A 23,637-nucleotide genomic window follows, 5' to 3' on the forward strand; every position below is an offset into this window, starting at 1 on the left:
TGTTCCCCACTATCCGGATCGGTCATTGTAATTGTTTTTGTTATAGTATCAGCTTTATCTTTAACTTCAATCTTTTTTCCATCGGGATATTTAAACCAAAATTCCAAAATTCGATATTGTCAATCTGTTCATATTTTAATCTATCAATTACATTTTTAATACCATCTGAAAATCTTATGAAATGGTCATTATATGGGTTTGATTGAACTAAATTTGAATGAAGTGAAATATAACCTGTTGATGAATATGACACTGACTCATATTTTCTGAAAACACTAAAATTTATAACATGAATGAATTTCTTATTCGTTTGAATTTATGAATTCTTGAGGTAATTTATTCTAGTTTTATTTATCACTGGAAAATAACGCTTTACCATATTTTAATCGTAAATAAAAAATGTCAATTATCAATATTATTTTGAATAATAACTGTGAATTAAATTTAACAGTTAGCGGAATTTATAATGTTACTCTCGTTTCTGTGAGTGGTAAATTTAATCCCATTCTTTTAGACCCTTCAGATTATATATCATTTATTAAAGATGACCTTGAAAAAACGTATGATATGTATATAAATAATGTGATAGCGAAATGGGATATTAACATGATTTTAAGTTATTTAAATGAATCATTTATCGTATGTATGAAGAAAATTTTAAATCAAAACCCGATAAACTTTTTGAACTTGATGAAATAAATAACCTTATTAAATTTCCGCTGAAAATTAAATTTTGTACTCCTCATCTTCGTTCATTGTTGGGGATATTAAATTTTGAAAAAGATGTTGGGGATGTTTTGTATTCTGACACTGGTTCCAATTTCATTTTAATCAAATGTGATAAAGTTAATACCCCCAATGAGATTTTCACATCAAACATTAGACCCTAACTCTTACCCATCAATACAAAACATTTCATCCATCAACTTAAACACATTTTCTTTATCATATCCGTTTCAATTATCCGGGAATTCATTTATTCTTCATTCAAAAGATTTATCAAATATTAAATTTAAATAACTGACCTATTTGATTGTGATTTAGAATTTATGAATGAAATATTATGGCAATTTCAAATAGAGAAAATAGCTGATGAGATAACAGATTAAATATTTATTTTTAAATCGTAATAAATGATTAAACAACAGCAACCACAACAACTTAAGGCGCAAAGCGCCCAGGTCCTTCAGACCATTACATACGCCATATATGCATATAATTCAAAGACGGCAGAACAAACGCAAAGGTTGAAATATGGAGATTTGGAGATAGTATTGAAAAATGACCATTTCGAATTCGTTTGCAAAGGTGGTGCAGTGATATCAAATATAAAAGAAATTTTATTTATGAATTCTAAAATTAAAGGTATAACGGATGATATAACATCAATTCCACCAGAAGAACAGAGATATTACGCATTAAATGCATTTCCTAAAGTTTTGAAGATTGGAAGATTTAATTTAAATGAGGAATTCATAGAAGGTTTCCTAAATGACATAATGAAGAGGCTGGATAAGGAATATGTGGATAGTGAGTTAATGAAGAAGGCAAATTTGGTTTATGTTGATGAAAAAGATAATGAAATTAAAGAAAAGGTTGAATGGTATCATGAATGGACATTTGAGACTTTTAAAGTTAAAGCTGATACAGAATGGGTTTCAGAATGTTTAGACCTTAAAGCAGATAAAACTTATGTTAACGATGAGTTAGAGAAGAAGGCGGATAAGGAATGGACATTTGAGACTTTTAAAGTTAAAGCTGATACAGAATGGGTTTCAGGATGTTTAGACCTTAAAGCAGATAAAACTTATGTTAACGATGAGTTAGAGAAGAAGGCGGATAAGGAATGGACATTTGAGACTTTTAAAGTTAAAGCTGATACAGAATGGGTTTCAGGATGTTTAGACCTTAAAGCAGATAAAACTTATGTTAACGATGAGTTAGAGAAAGAAGGCGGATAAGGAATGGACATTTGAGACTTTTTAAAGTTAAAGCTGATACAGAATGGGTTTCAGGATGTTTAGACCTTAAAGCAGATAAAACTTATGTTGATGAAAATTATGCAAAGAAGTCGGAAGTAAATGATGTGATTACAAGCATGAAAAATGAAATACTTCAAAGATTATATCCTGTTGGTTCTATTTATACGTCAATGAATTCAACAAATCCAGAAACAATTTTAGGTTTTGGTACGTGGCAGCAGATTGTAGACAAATTCTTATACTGTGCTAGATATTCAAAGCAAACAGGAGGTTCGAAGAAAATTAAAGAAGCAAACCTTCCACCGCACACTCATACAGGAACTACAAACTTTTCTGGCGACCATAGACACTCATTAAGAGACCACCCATTATACAACTCAGACTATGAAGCTGGTTATGACGTTTTATCTCCATCTTATAACGATTCAACAAAAAAGACTTTTCGACAAACTGAACTAGGAGGAAATCATTCACACACTTTCACAACAAATCCAACAGGCTCGGGTGAAGATTATATGCCACCATTTATGACTGTATTCGCATGGTACCGAATGAACTAAATATATTTTATGTCTGTAATTAATTAGGTAATGAAGTAATGGATGAACGGCATAATTTAAATTTTTATTTTAGTATAAATGAAGATTCTACCATATGGTGTTATTGGAAGAGATAAAGATGGAAACCCAATATAGGGTGTCCAAAGGTGTGTTTAGCACAAACCTGAATACTGCGAATAGAAATAAACAAGTTACATATATATAAAGTTTATTTAAATATAATCACCATTGGATTCAATCACGCGTTCGCAGCGATCGATCCAGGCTTGAAAGACACGCTTATAAATCATCATGAGAAAATTGCTCAAATTGCTCTCTTACAAAATTTTCAAGATCATCTGGACTCGCGAATTCGCGTCCTTCAGCTCTCTTTTTAGCGTGCCGAATAAATAAAAGTCAGAGGTGCAATATCAGGTGAATAAATTGGGTTTGGAACAACTTTGACATTGTTTTCCACAAGTAATTCATTACCTTATGACTTTTGTGAACTGTTGAATTATCAAAATGAATTGCAAACTTTTGTTTTTGTTGTTTGGATTTCTCAAACTCATCAGAATGATAATTTGAGTAAGAACATTGTCAATTAGATACTGAGCATTCATCGTATTAGGTTTTTGAAGAATATCAATTGCGATGATGCCATTCACGCCCCAAAAAAACCGACAACATCATCATGTGGTCAATTTTTTTCTTCGGAATGTTTGCGGATTTCATCCTTCGGATCCACATTATTTTGGCTTCTGTTGCATATGAAAACCAAGACTCGTCCCCTGTTACTAAAAAGCGAAACTTCTTGATTGATACGCACCCAATATAGAGAGAAGCTCTTTCGAAGATTGACTCTAGATTTTTTTTTGAACTGAATTAAGTTGGCGGAACCCAACGTGATACGCTAGTTTGTAGTTCAAATAATTGTGCAGATAATAACTGACTGTTGTACGTGGTATCTTTGTCATCTCCTCTATCCTTCTGAGTGATGCTCTTGGGTCTTCATCTAGCGCTTTGAAGAATTGCTTTGATTTTTCTTTGATCCGGCGATTTTTTGTCAATTTTTATGATGGGCGCCTTTTTGTTCATGAAGTGATACATCCTAACATGATACGTTACAGTGGAATAGCTAGGAACATCCATACCGAAGCATTTTACCAATGTCTCGTATATTTTTTTACAGTCTTTGCATTTTTTTGCAAGAGCGAGGATGTTTTCTTTATGATTCATTAAAAAAATGAAAAAAATCCCGCCAAAATTTCCCGCGAAACCGCCTCTTGTCTCAAAATTCATTTTATATCCCGGCATGGCGCCAAAATACAACATACTCATCATATACATATATTAATATTTTTTATTATATATTTATAATCAGCATATATCTCCTTTAATAGTCTCATATAGAGCGCTGTGCTAAACGCACCTTTGGACACCCTATATTTGATCCAAAGTTAAAATTAAAGTTACTGACAAGACAACAACTTGAAAAGTTGCTGAAACCAAAACAGGATGAAAAATGAGAAAATGAGAATGTGTCAGCAGTTTAGGAAAGACTTTAGAAAGTTGTTGGAAAATAAGTCCTGGGAAGAGTATTATAAGGCGTTTTGTGAAGAATATAGCAACCGCCGGAATTCGGACTGTTGCTTTTTATACAAAATTCATGCAGGAATTCCTGATGAAATCAAACAGGTTAGAGGAACGTATGTAGACCCAAGACTTATAAACTATATAGCAATGTGGGCTTCTCCAAAATATTGCATAGCAGTTGGAAAAATTATGGACTCCATAGACAAGAAAGTTCATGAGAAGTTAGATGAAGAAGAACTCGAAGATACAGTAGAAAATGCAAAACATTTGTTTGAAGAAGAAGTTAGAAAAATGCATGAAAAACAATTAGAACATGAACGTGAGATATGTTATGGTTATAGAGATTCTCCATACGAACTAGACCAATGGGAACAAGAAGATTTAAAGAGAGAATTTAGAGAATATGAACTCGCTAAGATAGCATTAGAAACTGCAGAAAAGAAGTTAAAAGTTTGGGGTCGTTTTGTACAAAAATATTGTGAGTAAATGAACCATTTATTTTTATTGACTCCACCTCTTCACCTCAATTATATTTTTGGTCAAAGCTTCCACGAGAGAAAAGATTCCTCATTCGCTAAGGATTCCAAAAATGAAAAAATCATTGATTTCGGCTGAGAAAAAACGGCAAAACCCTTCTTCCACGGGAACAAAGAAATAAAGAAGAAATAAAGTAAATTTTTTATTTATTCCCGTGGAAGATAGAGCACTTTTATGACACTTTTATTCACGACAAACAAGACAAACAAAGAAAATAAGAAAATACGGCGCTGTCGCGGTTCGAACCACAGACCCTGACTCCTCCATAACACCACCTTAGACCACTGTGCTACGTAGCCTGTCGACATAAGATTTTATAAATTGCATATTTGACGTAAATTTATTTCCATCTGGCTTCCCACCGCATAAGATATTCATACGTGTTTGTAAGACATTCACAAAACATATACGAAGAAGTTTTGACAAAGTGTTTATGTTTAGTTTCGATGAAATCATGACAAAACATTTACGATGAAGTTTTGACAAAACATTTACGATGAAGTTTTGACAAAACATTTACGATGAAATCATGACAAAACATTTACGATGAAATCATGACAAAACATTTACGATGAAATCATGACAAAACATTTACGATGAAGTTTTGACAAAGCATATACGATGAAATAACTGATAACAAAATTTTATTTTTATATAAATGGATACCCCACAAGCTCAAAATTTACCACGAATCATAACAAGGGGAAAAATGATAAAAATGATGCAAGAACTAATTAAAAACAACAAACCACGAAAACCGAGAAGATGTGGTTATGCAGTAATGATGGAAAGAAGATGAGGAATAAAAATTAAATTTGGATAGAGTTTAAAAATTCATCTTTATTAAATTCATCTCTTCCAATCAATTTATTTATTCTATTAAATTCTTTTATTTTTGCTTCACTCAGTTTAAGGATTGAACGGTAAGTTTCTAATTTTTCGATTATTTCTTTCTCTCTTTATCGTTTCAGCCCCACCGCATTGCGGCTTCTTTTTGTAATAGCATATTTTTGATTTAATTCTGTTTAGTTTCTTTTTATATTCATCGTCTGGACTCTGAATCTTAATTGAATCGGGACTCTTGGATGCTTTGTTGTCACTCATTTCTTACGAAATAAAATTAAATATTATTTAAATATAATGGAGTAATAAAATAAATTGGAATTTCTATTAATTTATTGTCAACTTCAACTAATACATTACCGTTAATATATCTAACAAATTCAGCTATTGTGTCAAATCTTCGTCTTCTTTTTGTCATTGATTTATTAGTTTTCCATAATCGAGATGAATCAAACTTTATCCCTTGTTTAAAATTCATGAGCCCCGAATTAATTTGTTCACGTTTAACATCATTCAACCTTTCCATTTGCTTCTAATATATTCCCATTCTTTTGAAATATCATTTTCATTTCCACTGGTTTCATGTTTATAGTTCTATGCCATGTATTATTGTAATAATATTCTAACTGCTGTATGATGGAGTCATGATTTCCATCCCAGTATATCTGACCGTTAACTCCTAACCCATCTCTAAGAGTTCTCATTACCGCATCAACTATTTTATTATGAACGTATATGGAGAGGATGAAAAGTAAAAATTAATTTGGGAAATAATGAGCCATAGCTGCCTGAAATCCTTTATCACCATCACCCCTTATATTATCTACTCTTTCATGATCTAGTAAGTATTGTATAGCTTCTTGTTTCCTGTTCTGTTTTCCCTTTCACCGGAATGCAATATAAATATCTGGTGTTAATGTTAATGGCAAAATAATAAGTAACGTTTCCTTTTGAATATTCTAAATGATCGATTTCGTATGAATATGGATATGGTGCAAATGAAGGGCGACTAAATTTTTCCTTTAACGGTTGAATTTTTGGGTCAGTTGGTTTATTTAATATTTGAAATCCTTTTTAAAATCTTTTTGCTTCTTTAATGTTTGAAATGGATATAATAAAGTGAATGATGAAGGATTAACTGAAGGAGGAGGTACTACCGTTGGAGGTTTTGGTGTTGTAAGTGGTTTAATTTTATCTGCTTTGATTTTGGATGATGAAGTTTTGGATTTCATTCCTCCTTTCATTAATTCTGATGTATTCTATTCATTTGTTTTAAATATGCCGTATATAAGGTTTGATATACTTTCCCGCTTCGAGTTTATGTTGAAGGATGAATTCCAAAAGTTGATCTTCATTTAAAAGTCGGGCTGATGGTTTAACTAATGAATCATAAATAAAGCTTGTGCTTCATTTATGGTCTGAAGGACCTGGGCGTTTTTGCACCTTTAGCTGTTGAACATTTGCTACTTTCTCTTTGTGTTGTTTTCGGCTTTCTTCTTTGGCTTTTGTTCCTTTGGCTTTTGCGGCTCAGGATTATATAATTTATATATTCATCATATCTTCTTCTGTTAATACTTTATTTTTGAAATCTTTCAATTGTTTAAGTTGTGATTTAGTTTTTCCCTTTGTATATTCATATTTTTTAATTTTGTCTTTAAATTTTAGAAATTATTTTATCATGATATTTCAAAATTTCATTTTTATAATACGATAATAATCCATATCATCACCCGTTATATTGTTATTATGTTTTTGGAGATATGCTTTTAAATCGTAATAATCAAGAAAAATTTGATTAAATACTAAATCAAATTAAAATTTCTAAATCTACATTATCCATTTATATAAAAATAAAATAAATGTTTTAATGGTGCCCACCTCTTTGATCATAGTATCAAAACCATTATTTACATATTGAATCGCATCATTAACGGTTCCTTTTGTCTCTTCTGTGGCATTTTATTAAAAATAAAATTTTAAATTCATGACTCAACCCTACGTTTTTAAATTGTATTAAATAAATGGCATACAACATCCATTTTCACAACATACAGCCTTAGTGTGTGCTCCTGTTAATGCAGTCTTACCGATTGTTAAGCGAGTCATTGACCCGTTTTTAAGTTGTAAATTAATATTCTGACCATCAAATATCACTTATCATTTATATATCCAAATAATTTTTAGGTGTTAATTGTTTATTTTGTCGTAAACTAACACCTTTCATTTTTTGTGCAATCTTTTTAAAATCACTTCCATCAATTGAACCGTTGAATGATGTATAACACATTGGGCATAAAGCAACCATGTTATCACCTTGTTTCTCAATTGCTAAACCAATAACTTCTTCTCATGTGCTTTTCTTCAGCTTTATTCTCTTATAAGGTTTAAATTTCTCATCAAACAGAAGAAATCAAATGGTGCGAATTTGAAAATGTTTTTATCATAAAATTTTTTATCGGTTACAATTGCTTGAAATGCTTGAGTGTTAGGAAGATTTGGATCGCCAGCGATTGCCCAATAAGATGAATCAGTATCACCTTCAATGAAATGAAAACGATTAACATTCATGCATTTATACATAAAATCATAAATGAAAACCAAATACCAGTATTTATCATTATCTAAAGTGAAGAATGCCTCTTGTAAACATGTATCACATCTATAAAATCTATCTTTAAGCATCACTTGATACGTATCCTCTCCTATTTCTCTTATGTTTTTAAACTTATTTGACATACATGCAACGCGTGCCTTCTGTGCATTCATTATTTTAGTCTTTGCGTAATTTTGTGGTGTATTCATTGCATCGTAACCATATGATCCATTAAGCGAAATCTTGCAAAATAAACTTTTTCCTTTATTTCTTCTAATTCAGCCTTTTGTCTTTCGTTCATAAATTTGTTCGCAAATTCATTAAAACAAGTGTTTTTAGTAAATGTTAAAATTGATTGAATATCATCGATGATAAAATGAAACTGTCTATTAGATACCATAGATAATAAGAAGAAAATGGTTGATATTGGTTGTGTGTTGATGCTAACTGAGTTAATTTCCTCTGTTTCTGGTCAACTGGTAGATTGTTTGATTTCATGTAATTATACATAAAACTGCCAATTGTTTTTTCATCTGTGATAATATCTAAGTTTCTTATTATTGGTAAAAAGTTTATGTAATCATTAACGTATTTTTCATCAATGTGACCCTTTACTTCAGCCACGAATAAAGTATTTTTCTTCTTAATTATTCCCAGTGCTTTTGCTTTCTTTGTTGCTGTATCACAAATGATAACACCATTCAATCTTCCCGGCATATACATTTTATGGTCAGTATATTGAATGAAATCATGAGGATTAGATGAAAATGATGAAGGATATAATGAATTAAAATCAACACCAACGAAATGAGTCATAATGTTGGTGGTGTCCTCATTTGATACAGTTTTAGTTTCTGGACTATATGAAAGTTTATTAATGTGCGTGATTCCTTTAAGATTTACTCTATGTTGAACATTTGATAGACCACCAGTAATTCCATTACGGAGAATGTGATAAGCTTCAACTGAATCTAATGTCATTGGTAAATTATTTTTTAATGCATAATTTCTTAAATTGATTCTTAAACGTTGAACATCTTCATCTTTATTTGATTTTACGACATTGCAATAACAACACATTAACTGACAATTTTCTTTGGTATGTGGTTTTTCATTATCGATTCTATCCAATGTTGGTTTATTTGCATATGTAAACGCTTTACCACACATTTTGCATTTAGATGAAAGGATTAAATCGTGATAGTATTGAAAATCATCCATTGAAACATTATTTTTAGTATCTCTTTCTGCTTTTTCATCTTGTTTCTTATATGATTCAATTTTATATTTCCAATACTTTTTCGTTAATTCAAAACTTGATTCTATCTCTTCCTCGGATATTTTTCATTAGGATTAAAGTCTTTATATGCTAAAGCGTAACGAATCATTGAAGCATTCGATGATAAAGAAAGATTATGAAGCGTGTCAATTTTATAAACAAATGTTTCTTCAATAATTTTATCGATTGGGTCAATCATAATTTCAACATCTTTATTGCAATAATGAATAAAATATTCTAATCTATTCTTAAAATTTTTAGCATCATTGAGATATATTTGATAATCACTATCTGATATAGTTTCTTGAGTTAATGCTGAATAAAATGAATCTTGAGTGAATGGTTCCACTTTATATAATTCTTCTTCGTAATTTTCCCATGTGATGAATTGATAAGGGAAAAAGGATTTAACACGTGATTTATTGTTTCCGAAATCTTGAGTGAATTGGTCTAATGTCCCACCCGCTATATAATTTCTGATGTCAATAAATCTCAATTCATATGGAACGTTTGTTTTCTTTACAATGATTTGCTTAAATTGTGAAGATGAACCCAGCATTGATTTTATTTTCCATTTTGCAGTGTTTAAATCATGAAGAATTAAATTTAAATCAAACTTTCCCGAATTAAAACCTATGATATTCACTTTATTGAATTCCTCATCTAGAAGTTCTTTAAATGCTTCCTTCTGTTTTTCATTTAATGTATGAGACAAAGTCCCCACCGTTTGCGGCTTCAATAATTCTTCATATTGTTCAATATTTGATTTAGCAACTAATGAACAGGTTGAAAATAAAAACTCAATCCAATCAGAAATAAAAGAATCACTCGAAGTTAAGCAAAAATTCCTCGTATATGTTTTATCATTTAATTTAACCGTTGATGATACCATGAATGGTTTTAAGTAAGCGTTCAAAGTTGCACACTCAGAAAGTTGTAATTCTTCTTTAGTCTCTAATGTTTCAAAGTCAAAAGTAATATAATATCTTGTCGGTTTATAATATTTCTGCAAATTGTGAGCTAATAACCACTGATATATCTTCTGTTTCATAATGTGTGGTGCATATGGTTGCTGTGTCTTTTGCAACTGAACGTCTTGAATTAATCTCCCATTATTTTCTTTACATTTCTCACAATGCTTTAAAAATCTTCTTTGGTTTTTCCTTTCTGGATCATCACGGATAGAATAAACTTCTTCTTTACAATATGGACAAACTTTATAGCCGGTGAGTGCTTCTACGTCTGTTATTCTGTCAGCGTGAAGTTTTCCACATGGACTCTGTGTTAATAAAATATTTATTGTTTCAAATTCTGGATCTATCATTATTGATTCCACTAATGGAAAGTCTACATTATTTATGTCCACGTCTTCTGGTTGAGGATCACAATAATAGAAATCAATATTAACATTTAACATTCTCGCTAATCTCTCACTTTCTGTTGAAATGTCAAACCCTTCATATGCATCTATTGCTTCATTTAAATAGCTTCTACGAGTTTTAGGATTAACACCATCAGGAATGTTATAGAAGCGTTTAAATAACCTTCTACCTTCTGCTCTAATTTGATTATCATTCATTTTAGCTGTTCCGTTTTTGTTCATTTATGTAAGAATAAAAAATTAAAAAATAAATAAAATAAAGTTTATTTTTTAAAGCCCATAAAATGAATTAAGAACACATAAATTTTTATCATCTGCGACGTGACGAATACATTTTAATTTACTCAAGAATGCGTACCCTGATACATTAAATCTAATTCCCGTCTTATTTAATTTCACAACTTTGAAAAGGAATGTATGAATAGCTATAAAATGATGAGAAGATGTTTTATGGGTTGCTTCCATTTTTTCTGAAATAAATGAATAAATATAATGCTTATACGTTTTCATATCTTTTATATTCTTAATAACGAATGGTATAGACCTTTCAACTTCGTCTTCCTTCGGTGCTGTTCTTTCATATGAAACATTATTGGTATCTTCAACAATGAAACCACAATCACACAAAATTTTATAGGTTCCAATGGTTTCTTTTGATATTTTATCTAATAAATCAAAAACTTTATCAACACCCGTGCATTTATTTAAATAATAATTTGTGTAAATATCATGATCTTCTTTCTTAATCGTATTAGTTGCATATGTCACGTTTTTTAGTGCTTTTTTGAATTTTTCGGAATCGAGAGGGGGTGAAAGTAAGATACAAGGGTATTCTTCATTATCAATAAATTGTAACTTATGTTTACGAATAAATTTAGTACCTTCTTCTGAAAGTGTTTCGTCTATTTCACCATCTAATAAATTTTGTGTTGATTCTGAGACATAATTTTTATATCTTTCTTCATGAGATTTCTGAACTTCTGATTCTGAAGCTGGGATATTCATTAAACCCTCTACTTCATTTTCATTATATTTTTCAACTTCTCTTAATTCCTTAATTTTTTCATCTATTTCATCTCTTATTTTTTTCAGTCTTTCAATTTCATCGTATTCATCATCTTTAATTCGTTCTTCATAATATTCAGGGAAAACATCAGGTTCTTTAGGTTTTTCTTCTTCAGATGTAGGATATAAGAAATTTATAACATCATCTTTATTCATTTTTCCATCATAATCTAAATCATTTAATAACTCCGCGAATTTTTGACAATTTCTTAAATAATATTTATCAACTTCATAACCCACCTCCTCTAATATATCCTTTATTTCCCCGTTTGTGAATCCTAATTTTTTAACGTTGTTAGTTTTGACGCTCATTTCATACAAAATAAAGAAATAAAATAATAAACATAACTAAGTTTTAATTTTTCGTAAGACATGAATTTTTAAAGTTTATTTTTTAAAAAAATTATTTTTTATTTCATTATGTATGGGCTGAGTGTAAATGTCTTACAATTTTGAAAATTTTTTAAATCTTGATTTATTCAAAAACGTAAGAATAAAAACCGTAAGAATCATACATTTTTTACTTCATATGTTAAAAAAAATGATACAAAATCGCTCGATATTGTATGAATTCTTACGTTTACAAAAAAAGTCACAAAACCCATCAACATATACTACTATCATTTTTCTTAGTTTGTGTGAATGCTATTTGTATGATAAAAGTTTGCATTCGTTGAAAGTTTGTTATTTTTCATCAAAATATTGCACAACTATGAAATTCGAAAGCTGGCCAAAAAAAAATGGTTTTAATCCAGCTAAATAACAGAACACTCCAGAGGATTAATGATTACAATGCACAAGACAAAATTACTTTAACGATAAACAATATCGAAATCGTATTTAACAAATCTTTTGCAATCGCAATTTCTCAAAAGATATATTCTCAGTATCTTTTAGATAAAAACATCGATAAAATTGATGTAAATTCTGATGTTACTTCGAATGATACATACAATATATTAAAAGATTTCCTTCAATATCGAAATACTGAAATTGAGGTTGATAAAACAGTGCTGAAAGATCTTCTTCATGTTGGATTGTCTCTAGAAATCCAAGAGTTAATAGATTTATATAAAATGAATGTTATTGATAAAATGAAATTAGATATAACAAATTGCATTCAATTTCTTGAATTTTTTATTAAAATTTCTTGGAATGAGAAGTTTATTGAAAGCACAGATTTTATTGCAGAACATTTCTACGAAATCGATCAAAACCAACTTAAATTAGTTTCTAAAAAGCTTGGTGTTAATATTTTAAAGCAGATACTCAACAACAAAAAACTCCAAATCGCTGATGAAGATTCACTAGCTAAATTCATCATATCTCTTGCAAGAGAAGACATTGTTTTCAGTTCATTGTTTGAAAACATTTATTTTGAGTTTTGCAAAGAAGAAACAATCAGAGAAATGAAAGATTTCGTTACATCTGATAACTATCAGGATGTTGTCAATTCACTTGTTGACTCTATCATAAGATCAAGAGATCCTAAAAATAAAGATAGATGTGGTGGAAAAGAAGTAACAAACTATTTTGAGAGCGGCAATGTAGTGATGTCAGCTTCTTCCACTTCCAGTGAATCAGCCGAAATTATTAATAAATATAGGAATGATACCCATTTCCAAACTCGTAATGAACCAAATTCATGGGTTGAATGGAAATTAAAGCAAAACTATTTAATTCAGCCTACAAGTTATATTGTCAGAACGTCACACAATGGTAATTTTCGTTATAAACTTCAAACATGGAGAGTTGAGGGATTAACTACTAATGGGGAAACAAAAGTCATTCATGAAGTTTCTAATTCACTACTAAAAAAAGGTGAAATTCGCAAATATGATATTACATCTAATGATAAATTTGTGTCATTCAAATTAATTCAAACAGGCAAAAACAGTTATAATAATGATTACTTACTTATTGATGTTTTTGATTTCTCAGGCAAAGTATTTGAAATATAATTCCTTTCTTGGTAAATATCTCCAGAAAATTAATGATATCGCAAAACTACTAACTAAATTTCAATGATAATAATTTTGTTTGTTACTATAATTAGCCCATCTATATTTGAAAATCATATATTCCATGTTGATATTGTTTTTATTGGTTATACTCAGACATCAATGATTAATCGGCCAAACATAATTAATGATGCTTTTACTATTTTCTGACATTCTTCATTTATATTCTCACACAAGCTTTATATTCCAATTTTCTAAGGTAAAAAGTTATTATATATCACTATATATAACATAATATGGATATTATACTTTTTTTGTTATTAAAATTAAGATATATTGATTTTCTGATACCCTTATATTACTTATATAAAAAAACTAATTTTTGACAAGTAATAAAAACAAACAAATATAATTATATTTTATTTTGGAGTATAGTTAACATGGTCAACAGGATTGATGAAATCTGCCTGTGTAAAATTCTCTGGTTTATTAAGAACGGCGTATGATCTTGACTCCTTTATGTTCTTTCTCAATCTCTTCACGTGTTTCATAACCATTACGGGATTATATTTAAATTCGATTTTATCTTTCGTTGCTTTCATTCTTATATTATCATTCTGTATAGTCATCACACAAAGAGAAGGCGGTGGTTGTGGTTGTTCCTTTCTTATTGATATCGCAACGTTCTTTTCTTCAAGTTTTGTGGAATTTTCTTCAGAAAGTTTTTCAATTTTCTTGAAAAATGTTGGAACTGTTTCTTTCTTCTGTAAAACTGGGGATTTTATAGCAGAATTAGCTGGATTCTGCTGAGAGCTACTTTGCTCTGGAGTCTTAAAGCTCTGTGCCAAATTAAAGAAGGCTTTTCTTCGGTCAGATAATGAAAATGTGTTTTTTAGAACAGGTTTTTCTTTTTCTGGTTGTGATTGACGGGATTTGACAATAGAAATTGCATCGGTGTCTTTAATGATCGATTTTAAGAAATCTGTTGGGTTTTCTACGATTTTTGGATGAGGTGAATTTACACCTCTCAGATTATCACTGGACATTGAAGGAGTTAAGCGGGATTTCTTGGTCTGAGAAGGGAAATACATCGATTTGGAGGAAGAAATGATACTTTGAGAAGAAGATTTGTCATCTTCATCATCAGAATCTTTTACATCAATGATTTGCTTTGGTATTGATATCATTGCCTTTTGTTGTGGCGGAACCTGCATGATTTGGCCCGGTTTTTCTTGATTTTGGGATTCTTCTTTAATTGTATTGAAAATTTTTGTAAGAATCTTGGTATCGACAGCTCTGTTTTGCTTGATCTTTTTCTTGTATTCGATTTTCCTTTCCCTGGCTGCTTTTCTCTTGGCCTCTTCTAATTCCATTTTGAGACCTTCTTCTGGAGACATCAGACTAAGTTTTTTCTCTTCTGTATCAGTTGTAGATATAATGGTTTTCTCAGTTATGGGTGAATTAATTGTTCTTTTAGGAGATGATGGAATTGTTTTGATATTTTGAGGGTTTAAGTTCATTAATCCTGATGGGGATGGAAGAAATATCTTACCATTATCTCCTGCTTGAATAGAATTATCTTTTTCCTCTGAATTATTTTTTGGAGAAATATTTATTAAATTTTTAGGAGTTTCTACATTATCTTTCTTTTCTACATCTGCATTTTTTATTTCTTTTTCCATTTCTGTCTTTATTTGCGGCCTTTTTATAAATTTATCTGTATTTTGATTTTTATTTTCGGAAATACGATCTCCAAGAATAATATGCGGAGGAAGTTCTAAGCTTGGTACTAAATCAATCATATTTTGAACAAATTTTTGATAATTTTGTTGACATTCTTGAATAAAAACAAAATTCTGCGAAGGATCTGGTATAATACATGATATGAGATTTTTAACATGTAGTAGATTGCCATATGCTTCATTTTGAACCTTTTGAAGTGCTAATTTTTCTAAATTTGTTTTTTCTTTAAATTCTAATGAATTTTGTATTTTCTGAAGATCTGTTTGAAAATTATTGATTTGATCTCTGACTTTCCCTTCAGGAGACAATTTTTTACTTTTTGGAGTTTTTTTAACTTTTTTAATATTATTGAAAGTAAAAACTGTTTGAAAAGGAGGTGTAATAGCTATTCTCCATCCACCTCTTATGTTTGTAACAGCAATTGTTCCATTTTTGAGATTTTCATTTTCGTTATTTTCCGGAATTTCTGAATTTTCTTGTGTTTCAACAGTAACAACAGATGTGTCTGTCTGAGGAGGTAGAGAAATAGCTTTCGGTGTATCACTCATGACTTCAGATAAAGAAGGAGTTCTAATTAAAGATTCATTATCTGTAGATTTCTTTTTTGGAACTGTTTTAGGCATTTTTGACTTTTTGTCGGTAAGAAATTGAAATAAAGCATGTGATTTGATCGAATAATGTTCATCCAAAATTTCATTTGCAAAAATTTCTTGTAAATCAGGACGTGGTATTATATTTTCTGTTAAATACTTCTTTTCTAAATATATAGGAAGCATTACTGGGTTGGTTTTGAAAAAATTATCGATAATATTATAGTATTTTTTGTGCAATAGCTCAACACTTGTTGTTTTAGCTTGTAGTGACCCTAAAAATACTGGAACTGGAGATTTTTGTACACTTTTTTTCTCGACTTTATTTTTGTCGTTTGCCATTGATAAAGAAAACTGTAGAGTACTAGGCGACTTCATATTTGAAAGCCAACTAGGACCACTTGAAGTATCTGCTGCTCCTTTAGGCTGCCCTAAAAACAAATTCATCATAAATAAAAAATCTTGTTTTATAGGGAATTAGCGGCGTGAAGAGTGGATTTGTGACCATGTAGAATAGTATATTTTCAAATGCATACAAATATACTTTCATGTGATTTTGCAATGTGAGTAATTAAGACTTAAAATTATAGTAATATCTTTATATCGAAGTTCATCGATTCGAAGCTAGACTAGAATGTGATCTACCATGCATTAAAATTAGATGAGTAAGATGCATATAAGTAAATTAAGATCTCTACAAAAAAATATATCAAAAAATATCAAAATTAACATGTTTTATATGTAAAATAACATCAAAATGCAATATTTTATGAAAATTAGGTAAAATCCTTTGTATTGAAATGTATAAGAGAAGTATTTTATATTATTGATAGGAATCGAAATTTTAATCTAATTAAATAACAAGTAACTACGAAAGTAGTGAAATGACTCATGATGCATTGACATTTGATCTAAATTAATGATCAAAATAACGTTTTTGAATTTTAAAGGGCATCTTTAGGAACATTTCCATGGTGCTCACGTCTAAATAGAAGAATATTAGGCTCTGGTGCATGACGATGGTAATGTATCCAGCCAGGACTCATTTGTATTCCTAATGCTCTCCATTCTTCTTCACTTAAAAGATGATCTTTTGGATCTTTCCTACTTATCTCTTTAGGAAGAATTACATGACGATATTCATAGACATCATCGTAGTACTTATCAGAGTACCTGATATCGTCAACACTCATCGAAATTTTAAACCGACATTTCATGTCCTTTCACTCGAAAAGTTTGAAATTCACATAAATACTGCAGTTTAGAGAGCATTAAAGCTTTTTGTTTCATTCAATGAAGCTAGGATTGTAATATTTCAGAGAAAATCGGTTTTAAATGTTGAATTGAATTAGAAATTTTAGAACTGAAGAAGATTTTTTTTCCAAAACAGGATCCTTACTTCAATGTGATCTTTGACACGTGATCCAATATATTCCAAATTCTGATTATGCTCTTCATTCCTTATTTTGCCATAACTTTACAAATGTCAAAAAAATTGATGCTTTAAGTTTACAACGACAAAAATTTTGATTTTGACGGTTTACAAAAATGGTGAAATTAGCCAAAGATAGTTTACCTCCAGAGTTATTTCAAATTGCAGACTTTTTCGACGCGTTATGGAAAGTAGATGAAAACACTATTGATGCAGTATACGCAAATCTTTGTGATCTTCGCAAAAAGAATTTGATTTACGATTCTCAAATAGTAAATGCATTAAATCTTATGGCAGGAAGGTTATATAAGAAGATTAAGTTAATTTCCACAATTGCTGAACGATTAATTAATGACTTCAAAATAGATTATGATAGAATTTACGTACAGTCAAAAAATGAAATCCTTTATTCAATCCTTATGCACAAGAACCTAATAAACTACATAATTCCACAGAATTTACGCATGAGAAGTCTTCAAGATTTATATAATTATTTCCCAGTTAATTCTTTTGAGTATGCGATCCTTCATGATGATATTGGTCGATTCAAAGATTACGCTTCAAGAAGTAATTTCGACGTAAACATGAAACTCAATGATCGAGACACTTTATTAGATTTTGCTGTTTCTGTAGGAGCTCTTCAGATCTTTAATTATCTTTTTAACAACGGTGCTGACATTACCGAATATACAGTTTGCCAAAGTTACTGCGGAGGAAACATGGAAATCATAAATTTCTTTGAGCACTCATGCAAACCGATTTTAAGATCAATAAATAACGCTTGCATATACCATAATGAAAAACTTATTAAGCATTTGGCCGACAGATACAATTACAAAACAGATTTTTCAATTTGCGTACAATATTTTAACATTAATCATTTGATATCAATGATAACATCATTAGATGACATCAACCAACAAGATATTAATGGTGAAACAGTACTTTTTGCAGGTGTAAAACGAGATTTATTTTATTTGAACAAATGTTTAATGGAGAATGGCATTAATATTGATATAAAGAACAAGAACAATCTAACAGCATTAGATTTCATTGCTATTTGTCCCAATTCTCTTAGTTTATTCGTTGATAAAATTCCATTTAATAATCTCTTCGATGTAGAGATTCTTAAGAACATAATTGAGTTCGACAATGTTGAATTACTCAAACTACTTGTTGAAAAAGGCTGTAAACTTGATAATTCCTTAGTTTTGACTGCTGCTTTGAGTGGATCTTACGAAATAATGAAGATTCTGCTTGAAAACCATTGCGATGTTAATTATCCTGTCAATGATACCTATCCAATTTGCGCAATCCCTGATGATCCCGAATTATTAAAATTAATGATAAAATATGGGGCAGATGTCAACTTAAAGTCAGCCAAATTCTCTCCCATATCCACACATATGATCTACAGCCATTATAAAGTGGTAAATATCCTTGCAGACTACATTGACGACGCAAATCAAGTAAATTCTCTTGGAATTTCACTTTTAATGGACGCTGTCACAGTTTCCACCGAACTAGTCAACAAACTATTGAAGATGGGTGCGGATGTACACTACAAGAACACGAAAATGCAAGGTTTCACTGCAATTCACGTTTGCGCAATGTCAGAACAGCAAAATACTGAGATTATGGACATTTTGATCGACCACGGACTATCCGTGAATGAAAGGGATAGCGAGGGCAACACTCCTTTCCATTATAGTGTTGCTTTTGGCAAATTAAAAATGTCTCAGTATTTAATTGAAAAAAATTCTGACGTAAATGCAGTAAACAATGCCGGACAGACGCCATTAAACTATATTTGCACAGAAACAGAGGAATATCAGAAGATCATCGCTTTAGATAATCCGAATATCGTGAAATTCCTTGTAGAGAAGAATAAATGCGATAAAGAGCTTCCAGACAACAAAGGAATGACTCCTCTGATGAATTGCGCAAACACAAACAGATTGGAATCGTTCAAAGTTCTTTTGGAAAATAAATGTGACGTTGAAAAATTTTCAAAAGATGATGAAACGGTTTTAATGATTTGTTCAAGGTTAAACAACATTGATTTCATCAATATTATGAAAGACATGAAAGTTCTTAACCTAAACACACAGAATACTAAAGGACAGACATGTCTTCACATCAGTTGTATCAATAATCATCAGCAAACAATTATGAAATTGATACAACTTGGAGCTGATTTTAATTTGGTAGATTCGAATGGACAGAGTTTGTTCCACCTCGCATGCTATTACAATATGAAAGAGATTGTTTCTTATCTGATAAAGAATGGTGCTTTGTTTAATGTGCGTGATAAAAATAACAAATCTCCATTTTTAATCGCTTTGGAAAGAAACAACAAAGAAATTTGCATGCAGTTAATAAAAACAAACAAATGCGTGTTCTATGACATTGATTTGTTGGCTGTGTTTAAGAAGCCTAACCAGGTAATGATTAAGGCATTACATACTTATTATAGAAAAGAAATGGAAATAATTGTTCACAAAATATTATTTGAATAAAGATTAGATATATATAAATTTAGATCAACGAAATGAAAAGGATAAGTGGTAAGTCTATCCTTTGTATAACAGCTCATTAGTTACTGCATAGTGATATATAGTGATCTATAGTGGCTTTTTATGGGCATAAAAATATTATTAGAAAAGCTTCTCCAATAATATAGGACTTGTTAACCTATCTCGTCTCTGATTTTTCCATATGAGGGACTGATACTGTAATATTGATATCTATGTACTAGAATAAGATATTTTATAGAAAACACTTGGCACTTACTAATATGTGAATAAATTGTAGCAGATAACTTCAAATACCAAGACCGAATTTATTCCCATCTCATTGAATTCTGCTAATTATCATTAGTGAGATAACTCAAAGTTTTAAATATGATATGCGCTAATATTTCAGCAAGTATAAGTTAAAAAGATTAATGTAAATGATGATATTTTAATCTCATGGACCGAAAATAATATATGTTTTTAATATAAGCATATTTTCTTTCAAGATGGAATTCTGAAACGATCGGCGCTTGAAAAAAGTGACGGCTTGTCCGCCTTTCTAATGCCTGTCAAGAGGAGGAATCATGGCCGTTCCAAGATGAACCGTGGCCACACAAGAACAGTTAACTGCATGAACTGCGGCCGCCAAGTTCCAAAGGATAAGGCCATCACACGTTTTGCTATCAAGAATATGGTCGATGCTTCATCAGCTAAGGATGTTTCCGATGCTTGCATCTACCAGGGCTACGAGCTTCCAAAGACATACCAGAAGCAATACTACTGCGTTTCATGCGCCGTCCACCGCCACGTTGTTCGCCCACGTAACGTTAACGTTCGCCGCAACCGTGTTCCACTCTTCCTTAAGCTTCGTCTTGAGAAGCTCGAGCAGCGCAACGCACAACGCCTTTCCAAGGAGTAAATTTTGCTTAATAAAAATACAATTTGAAAGCTACCAAAAATAGTATAAATTTATGCAGGACCTTTGACAGTATATTTAAATATCATTTCGATGATCTACAAAAATAAGTTCCCATCATATGTCGGAAATTGAATTTCATTCAATTTCCGACATATGATGAAATACTTGAAGAATTTTCAATTTTTAGCCTCTTTTAAATTGAATGTAATTCAATTTTTGAGGCGGCTCATTGAAAATCCGTCAAGTATTCAAATATAATATTTCAAATTTTGTACTAAAATGAGATATTTTCATAACTAGCTTCTGCAAAGTTTGGTAGAAAATAAAAATATAATTAATAAGTATATAAAAAACAATTTATTTTTTGCCTGATTCCGCTTTAAGTTTCAATATTGCAGCGTGTTGTCTTTCTGCAATACTCTTGAGATTTTCAATAATCTCTTTCTTCTTTTCATTCTTAAATACCAATATCTTAATTGTTTCTTCCATTTTTTCTGGTGATAATTCGTTCGCTTTTGCTGTTGATTGAGCTTTGACTTTTGAAAATTTCCTCTTGAATTCAGACAGCTGACGATTGAGACTATTCCTTTCGTCTTCTAATGTGCGTATTTTCGAAGGAATTTCTTGAATAAAAACTGTAATTTCGTTTTCATTTTCTGGTTCACGTTGCTCTATCTCTTTGAAGGTGTTCCTAGCTGCAGATGGAAGCATAGAATTCCTGGGAGCTACTGAAACTGTTTGTCCAACTTCCATACCAAGAATTTGTGATCTAGCACCGGCTTGCGTGAGCTGGCCTTTCAGTTTCTGTAATTCGTGGTTATTCCACTTAGCTGCTGTTTCGAGTTCTTTAATTTGCCTTGTTTTTTGCCTTAGTTCGTCTTCTAATTGCGAAACTCGTGTTTTTGTAACAGCTAATTGATATTTATCGGAATCTGCTTTAGTTAAATCTTCTTCTAAACCAGTAACTGTTAGTTTATATTGATCAACTTGCTTTTGTAGTACTTGTTGATTCAAATTTGCATCATTTAATTGGATTTTCAACGCTCTGATTTGACCATTAAGATCATTGATTTGGTTTTTCAAATCTTCAGTGTTTTGTTGTTGCGTGGAACCTGATGAAACTGGTTGTTGATTTGCTAACAACTCGGCAAGCTTTTTATATTCTGCTTGAATAGAATCTCTCTCTTCCATTATGCGATTAACATCTGATTTATGTTCGTTTATTTCATTTTCCAGCATTTTCTTCAAATCTTGTTTATCTTGGAATAATTGGCGAAGAACTTGCTTCATTTTCTCATCACCAGATGGCTGTGCTTCTTTTGGCTTCTCTTCTACTGGTTTTTCTTGTTCATTTTGACTATTTATTGATCCAACTTCACTTCTTTCTTTACTCATAATTGAGAAAAAAATTGCCAAAATCGATTTTTTCAAAAATTTATTTCTAAAAAATAAACAAAATTCATTGATTTATATGAAATTATATATCTATCAATTTTTATGAATAAGGAGAAATATCTATTTTTATCAATATTTCATTTTCTATAAACCAATTTGAAATTTTCTATATTTTTCCAAAATATGAATTCGCAATTTTTAATAAATATGCAAAAGAGACACTTAAACCTAATAGTCACACATATGAAATAATGGTATAATCCAGAATGTGAACATATAAGATTTTTTTTACATTCATTTTCAAGGTGATTAGGTTTTATATAAGCTTCCTTTTCCAAAACTCATTATTATACTAAATTAAACCAAATCATTTACTCTACAGTAACAGATATGGAATGCTGTTCTATTGTTCTAAATTCTTCTCAAATTAGGAGTCAAAAATACGAAAACCAATATACAGTGCTTATAAAGAAAATGTTTCTGCAATCAAAATCTCCAACAAATTATCTTGAAAAACGGTTTTTTTGTCCGTTATAAAATATTACCCCAATGGCTCAGCCTCAAGTAAACGACCCAAATTTCAACCCAAAATTCATCGATATGGATGAAGAGAGAGTTGAAGAGGCTAAGAAAATAATTAAAGAGGCTGTTAACAAATGCTCCGATGAGCGTGAAATGGCTAAAATGATCAAACTACACTTCGACGAGCTCTACGGCAAAATCTGGCACTGTGTAGTAGGTAAATCTTTCGGTACATTTGGAACCCACGAAACAAAGAACTATTTGTATATTTATTATAAGCAAACAGCTGTCCAACTCTGGAAATGCGGTTATATTTACGAGAAAAAGGAACAGACAGAAGAGCAATCTGAACAGACTGCCAATAATTAAAATTTGCATATTATTTGTCTTCAATTCTTTTAGTTTTATCTATGTTTAATAAGTAATTTGATAGAATCAAATTTTAATTGATGGATATTTAAGTAAAAGCTACCAATTTTTTAAAAAATTTTGAAAAATATTATATTGTTTATCTGTATGACTTTTCATTTATCATACTATTTCAACATATTTCAAATGTTAACATTCTTCTTCCTAATTAACTTCATTCATTTAATATGTCAAATATTTATGTTATATCTTGGAAATTTTTATAATTAGTCTAGCACCCATCTCAAATCAGAAATCCTTAATTATACTGAAGTGATTTAGCAATAACCTTTAATATATTGATGAAGATGGAATGTTGGAAGTGGTTTATTGGTT

At 30.5% G+C, this 23,637-nt stretch overlaps 9 protein-coding genes and 3 pseudogenes across 12 annotated transcripts, besides 5 other annotated features; 6 read left to right on the forward strand and 6 right to left on the reverse strand.

Annotated features, from left to right (window-relative positions):
• Nucleotides 1–5,057: part of a mobile genetic element that runs on past the window's edge.
• On the forward strand, nucleotides 1,134–2,542 carry TVAGG3_0035830 (annotated as a pseudogene). Its single transcript has one exon. A coding segment is annotated over exon 1 (1,409 nt).
• Nucleotides 2,675–2,702: a terminal%2Cinverted (terminal inverted repeat of Mariner transposon ID:TVAGG3_0035840).
• Nucleotides 2,675–3,967: a mobile genetic element.
• On the reverse strand, nucleotides 2,755–3,871 carry TVAGG3_0035850 (annotated as a pseudogene). Its single transcript has one exon. A coding segment is annotated over exon 1 (1,117 nt).
• Nucleotides 3,940–3,967: a terminal%2Cinverted (terminal inverted repeat of Mariner transposon ID:TVAGG3_0035840).
• TVAGG3_0035860 (uncharacterized protein) lies at nucleotides 4,055–4,603 on the forward strand (the record flags this gene model as incomplete). Its single annotated transcript, XM_051220584.1, has 1 exon — nucleotides 4,055–4,603. The coding sequence occupies one exon, from the start codon at nucleotides 4,055–4,057 to the stop codon at nucleotides 4,601–4,603; it is 549 nt and encodes a 182-aa protein (XP_051105570.1).
• Nucleotides 5,058–5,463: 406 nt separating the features above from the next.
• Nucleotides 5,464–5,758, reverse strand: TVAGG3_0035870 (annotated as a pseudogene). The gene has a single exon. A coding segment is annotated over exon 1 (295 nt).
• Nucleotides 5,759–9,625: 3,867 nt separating this feature from the next.
• Nucleotides 9,626–10,972, reverse strand: TVAGG3_0035880 (DNA/RNA polymerase superfamily; the record flags this gene model as incomplete). The annotated part of the gene is made up of 1 exon (XM_051220585.1): nucleotides 9,626–10,972. A coding segment is annotated over one exon (1,347 nt), but the record flags the coding sequence as incomplete, so codon positions are not given.
• Nucleotides 10,973–11,700: 728 nt separating this feature from the next.
• Nucleotides 11,701–12,210: a mobile genetic element.
• Nucleotides 12,211–12,555: 345 nt separating this feature from the next.
• On the forward strand, nucleotides 12,556–14,046 carry TVAGG3_0035900 (spectrin binding; the record flags this gene model as incomplete). Its single annotated transcript, XM_001325542.2, has 1 exon — nucleotides 12,556–13,776. The coding sequence occupies one exon, from the start codon at nucleotides 12,556–12,558 to the stop codon at nucleotides 13,774–13,776; it is 1,221 nt and encodes a 406-aa protein (XP_001325577.1).
• A 149-nt stretch (nucleotides 14,047–14,195) lies between these two features.
• On the reverse strand, nucleotides 14,196–16,556 carry TVAGG3_0035910 (uncharacterized protein; the record flags this gene model as incomplete). The annotated part of the gene is made up of 1 exon (XM_001325541.1): nucleotides 14,196–16,556. The coding sequence occupies one exon, from the start codon at nucleotides 16,554–16,556 to the stop codon at nucleotides 14,196–14,198; it is 2,361 nt and encodes a 786-aa protein (XP_001325576.1).
• A 96-nt stretch (nucleotides 16,557–16,652) lies between these two features.
• TVAGG3_0035920 (cyclin-dependent protein serine/threonine kinase activator protein) lies at nucleotides 16,653–17,545 on the reverse strand (the record flags this gene model as incomplete). Its single annotated transcript, XM_001325540.1, has 1 exon — nucleotides 17,054–17,302. The coding sequence occupies one exon, from the start codon at nucleotides 17,300–17,302 to the stop codon at nucleotides 17,054–17,056; it is 249 nt and encodes an 82-aa protein (XP_001325575.1).
• A 112-nt stretch (nucleotides 17,546–17,657) lies between these two features.
• On the forward strand, nucleotides 17,658–20,079 carry TVAGG3_0035930 (spectrin binding; the record flags this gene model as incomplete). The annotated part of the gene is made up of 1 exon (XM_001325539.1): nucleotides 17,658–20,060. The coding sequence occupies one exon, from the start codon at nucleotides 17,658–17,660 to the stop codon at nucleotides 20,058–20,060; it is 2,403 nt and encodes an 800-aa protein (XP_001325574.1).
• A 423-nt stretch (nucleotides 20,080–20,502) lies between these two features.
• On the forward strand, nucleotides 20,503–21,120 carry TVAGG3_0035940 (Chain a 40s Ribosomal Protein S26; the record flags this gene model as incomplete). The annotated part of the gene is made up of 1 exon (XM_001325538.2): nucleotides 20,620–20,976. The coding sequence occupies one exon, from the start codon at nucleotides 20,620–20,622 to the stop codon at nucleotides 20,974–20,976; it is 357 nt and encodes a 118-aa protein (XP_001325573.1).
• A 66-nt stretch (nucleotides 21,121–21,186) lies between these two features.
• Nucleotides 21,187–22,413, reverse strand: TVAGG3_0035950 (uncharacterized protein; the record flags this gene model as incomplete). Its single annotated transcript, XM_001325537.1, has 1 exon — nucleotides 21,334–22,371. One exon carries the CDS (start codon nucleotides 22,369–22,371, stop codon nucleotides 21,334–21,336), a length of 1,038 nt encoding a protein of 345 aa, XP_001325572.1.
• Nucleotides 22,414–22,919: 506 nt separating this feature from the next.
• On the forward strand, nucleotides 22,920–23,365 carry TVAGG3_0035960 (positive regulation of ATP-dependent microtubule motor activity, plus-end-directed; the record flags this gene model as incomplete). Its single annotated transcript, XM_001325536.1, has 1 exon — nucleotides 22,921–23,262. One exon carries the CDS (start codon nucleotides 22,921–22,923, stop codon nucleotides 23,260–23,262), a length of 342 nt encoding a protein of 113 aa, XP_001325571.1.
• Nucleotides 23,366–23,637: the final 272 nt, after the last annotated feature.

This window comes from Trichomonas vaginalis, chromosome IV, assembly GCF_026262505.1.
Source record: "Trichomonas vaginalis G3 chromosome IV, whole genome shotgun sequence".
In the NCBI taxonomy this organism is placed as follows: domain Eukaryota; phylum Parabasalia; order Trichomonadida; family Trichomonadidae; genus Trichomonas; species Trichomonas vaginalis.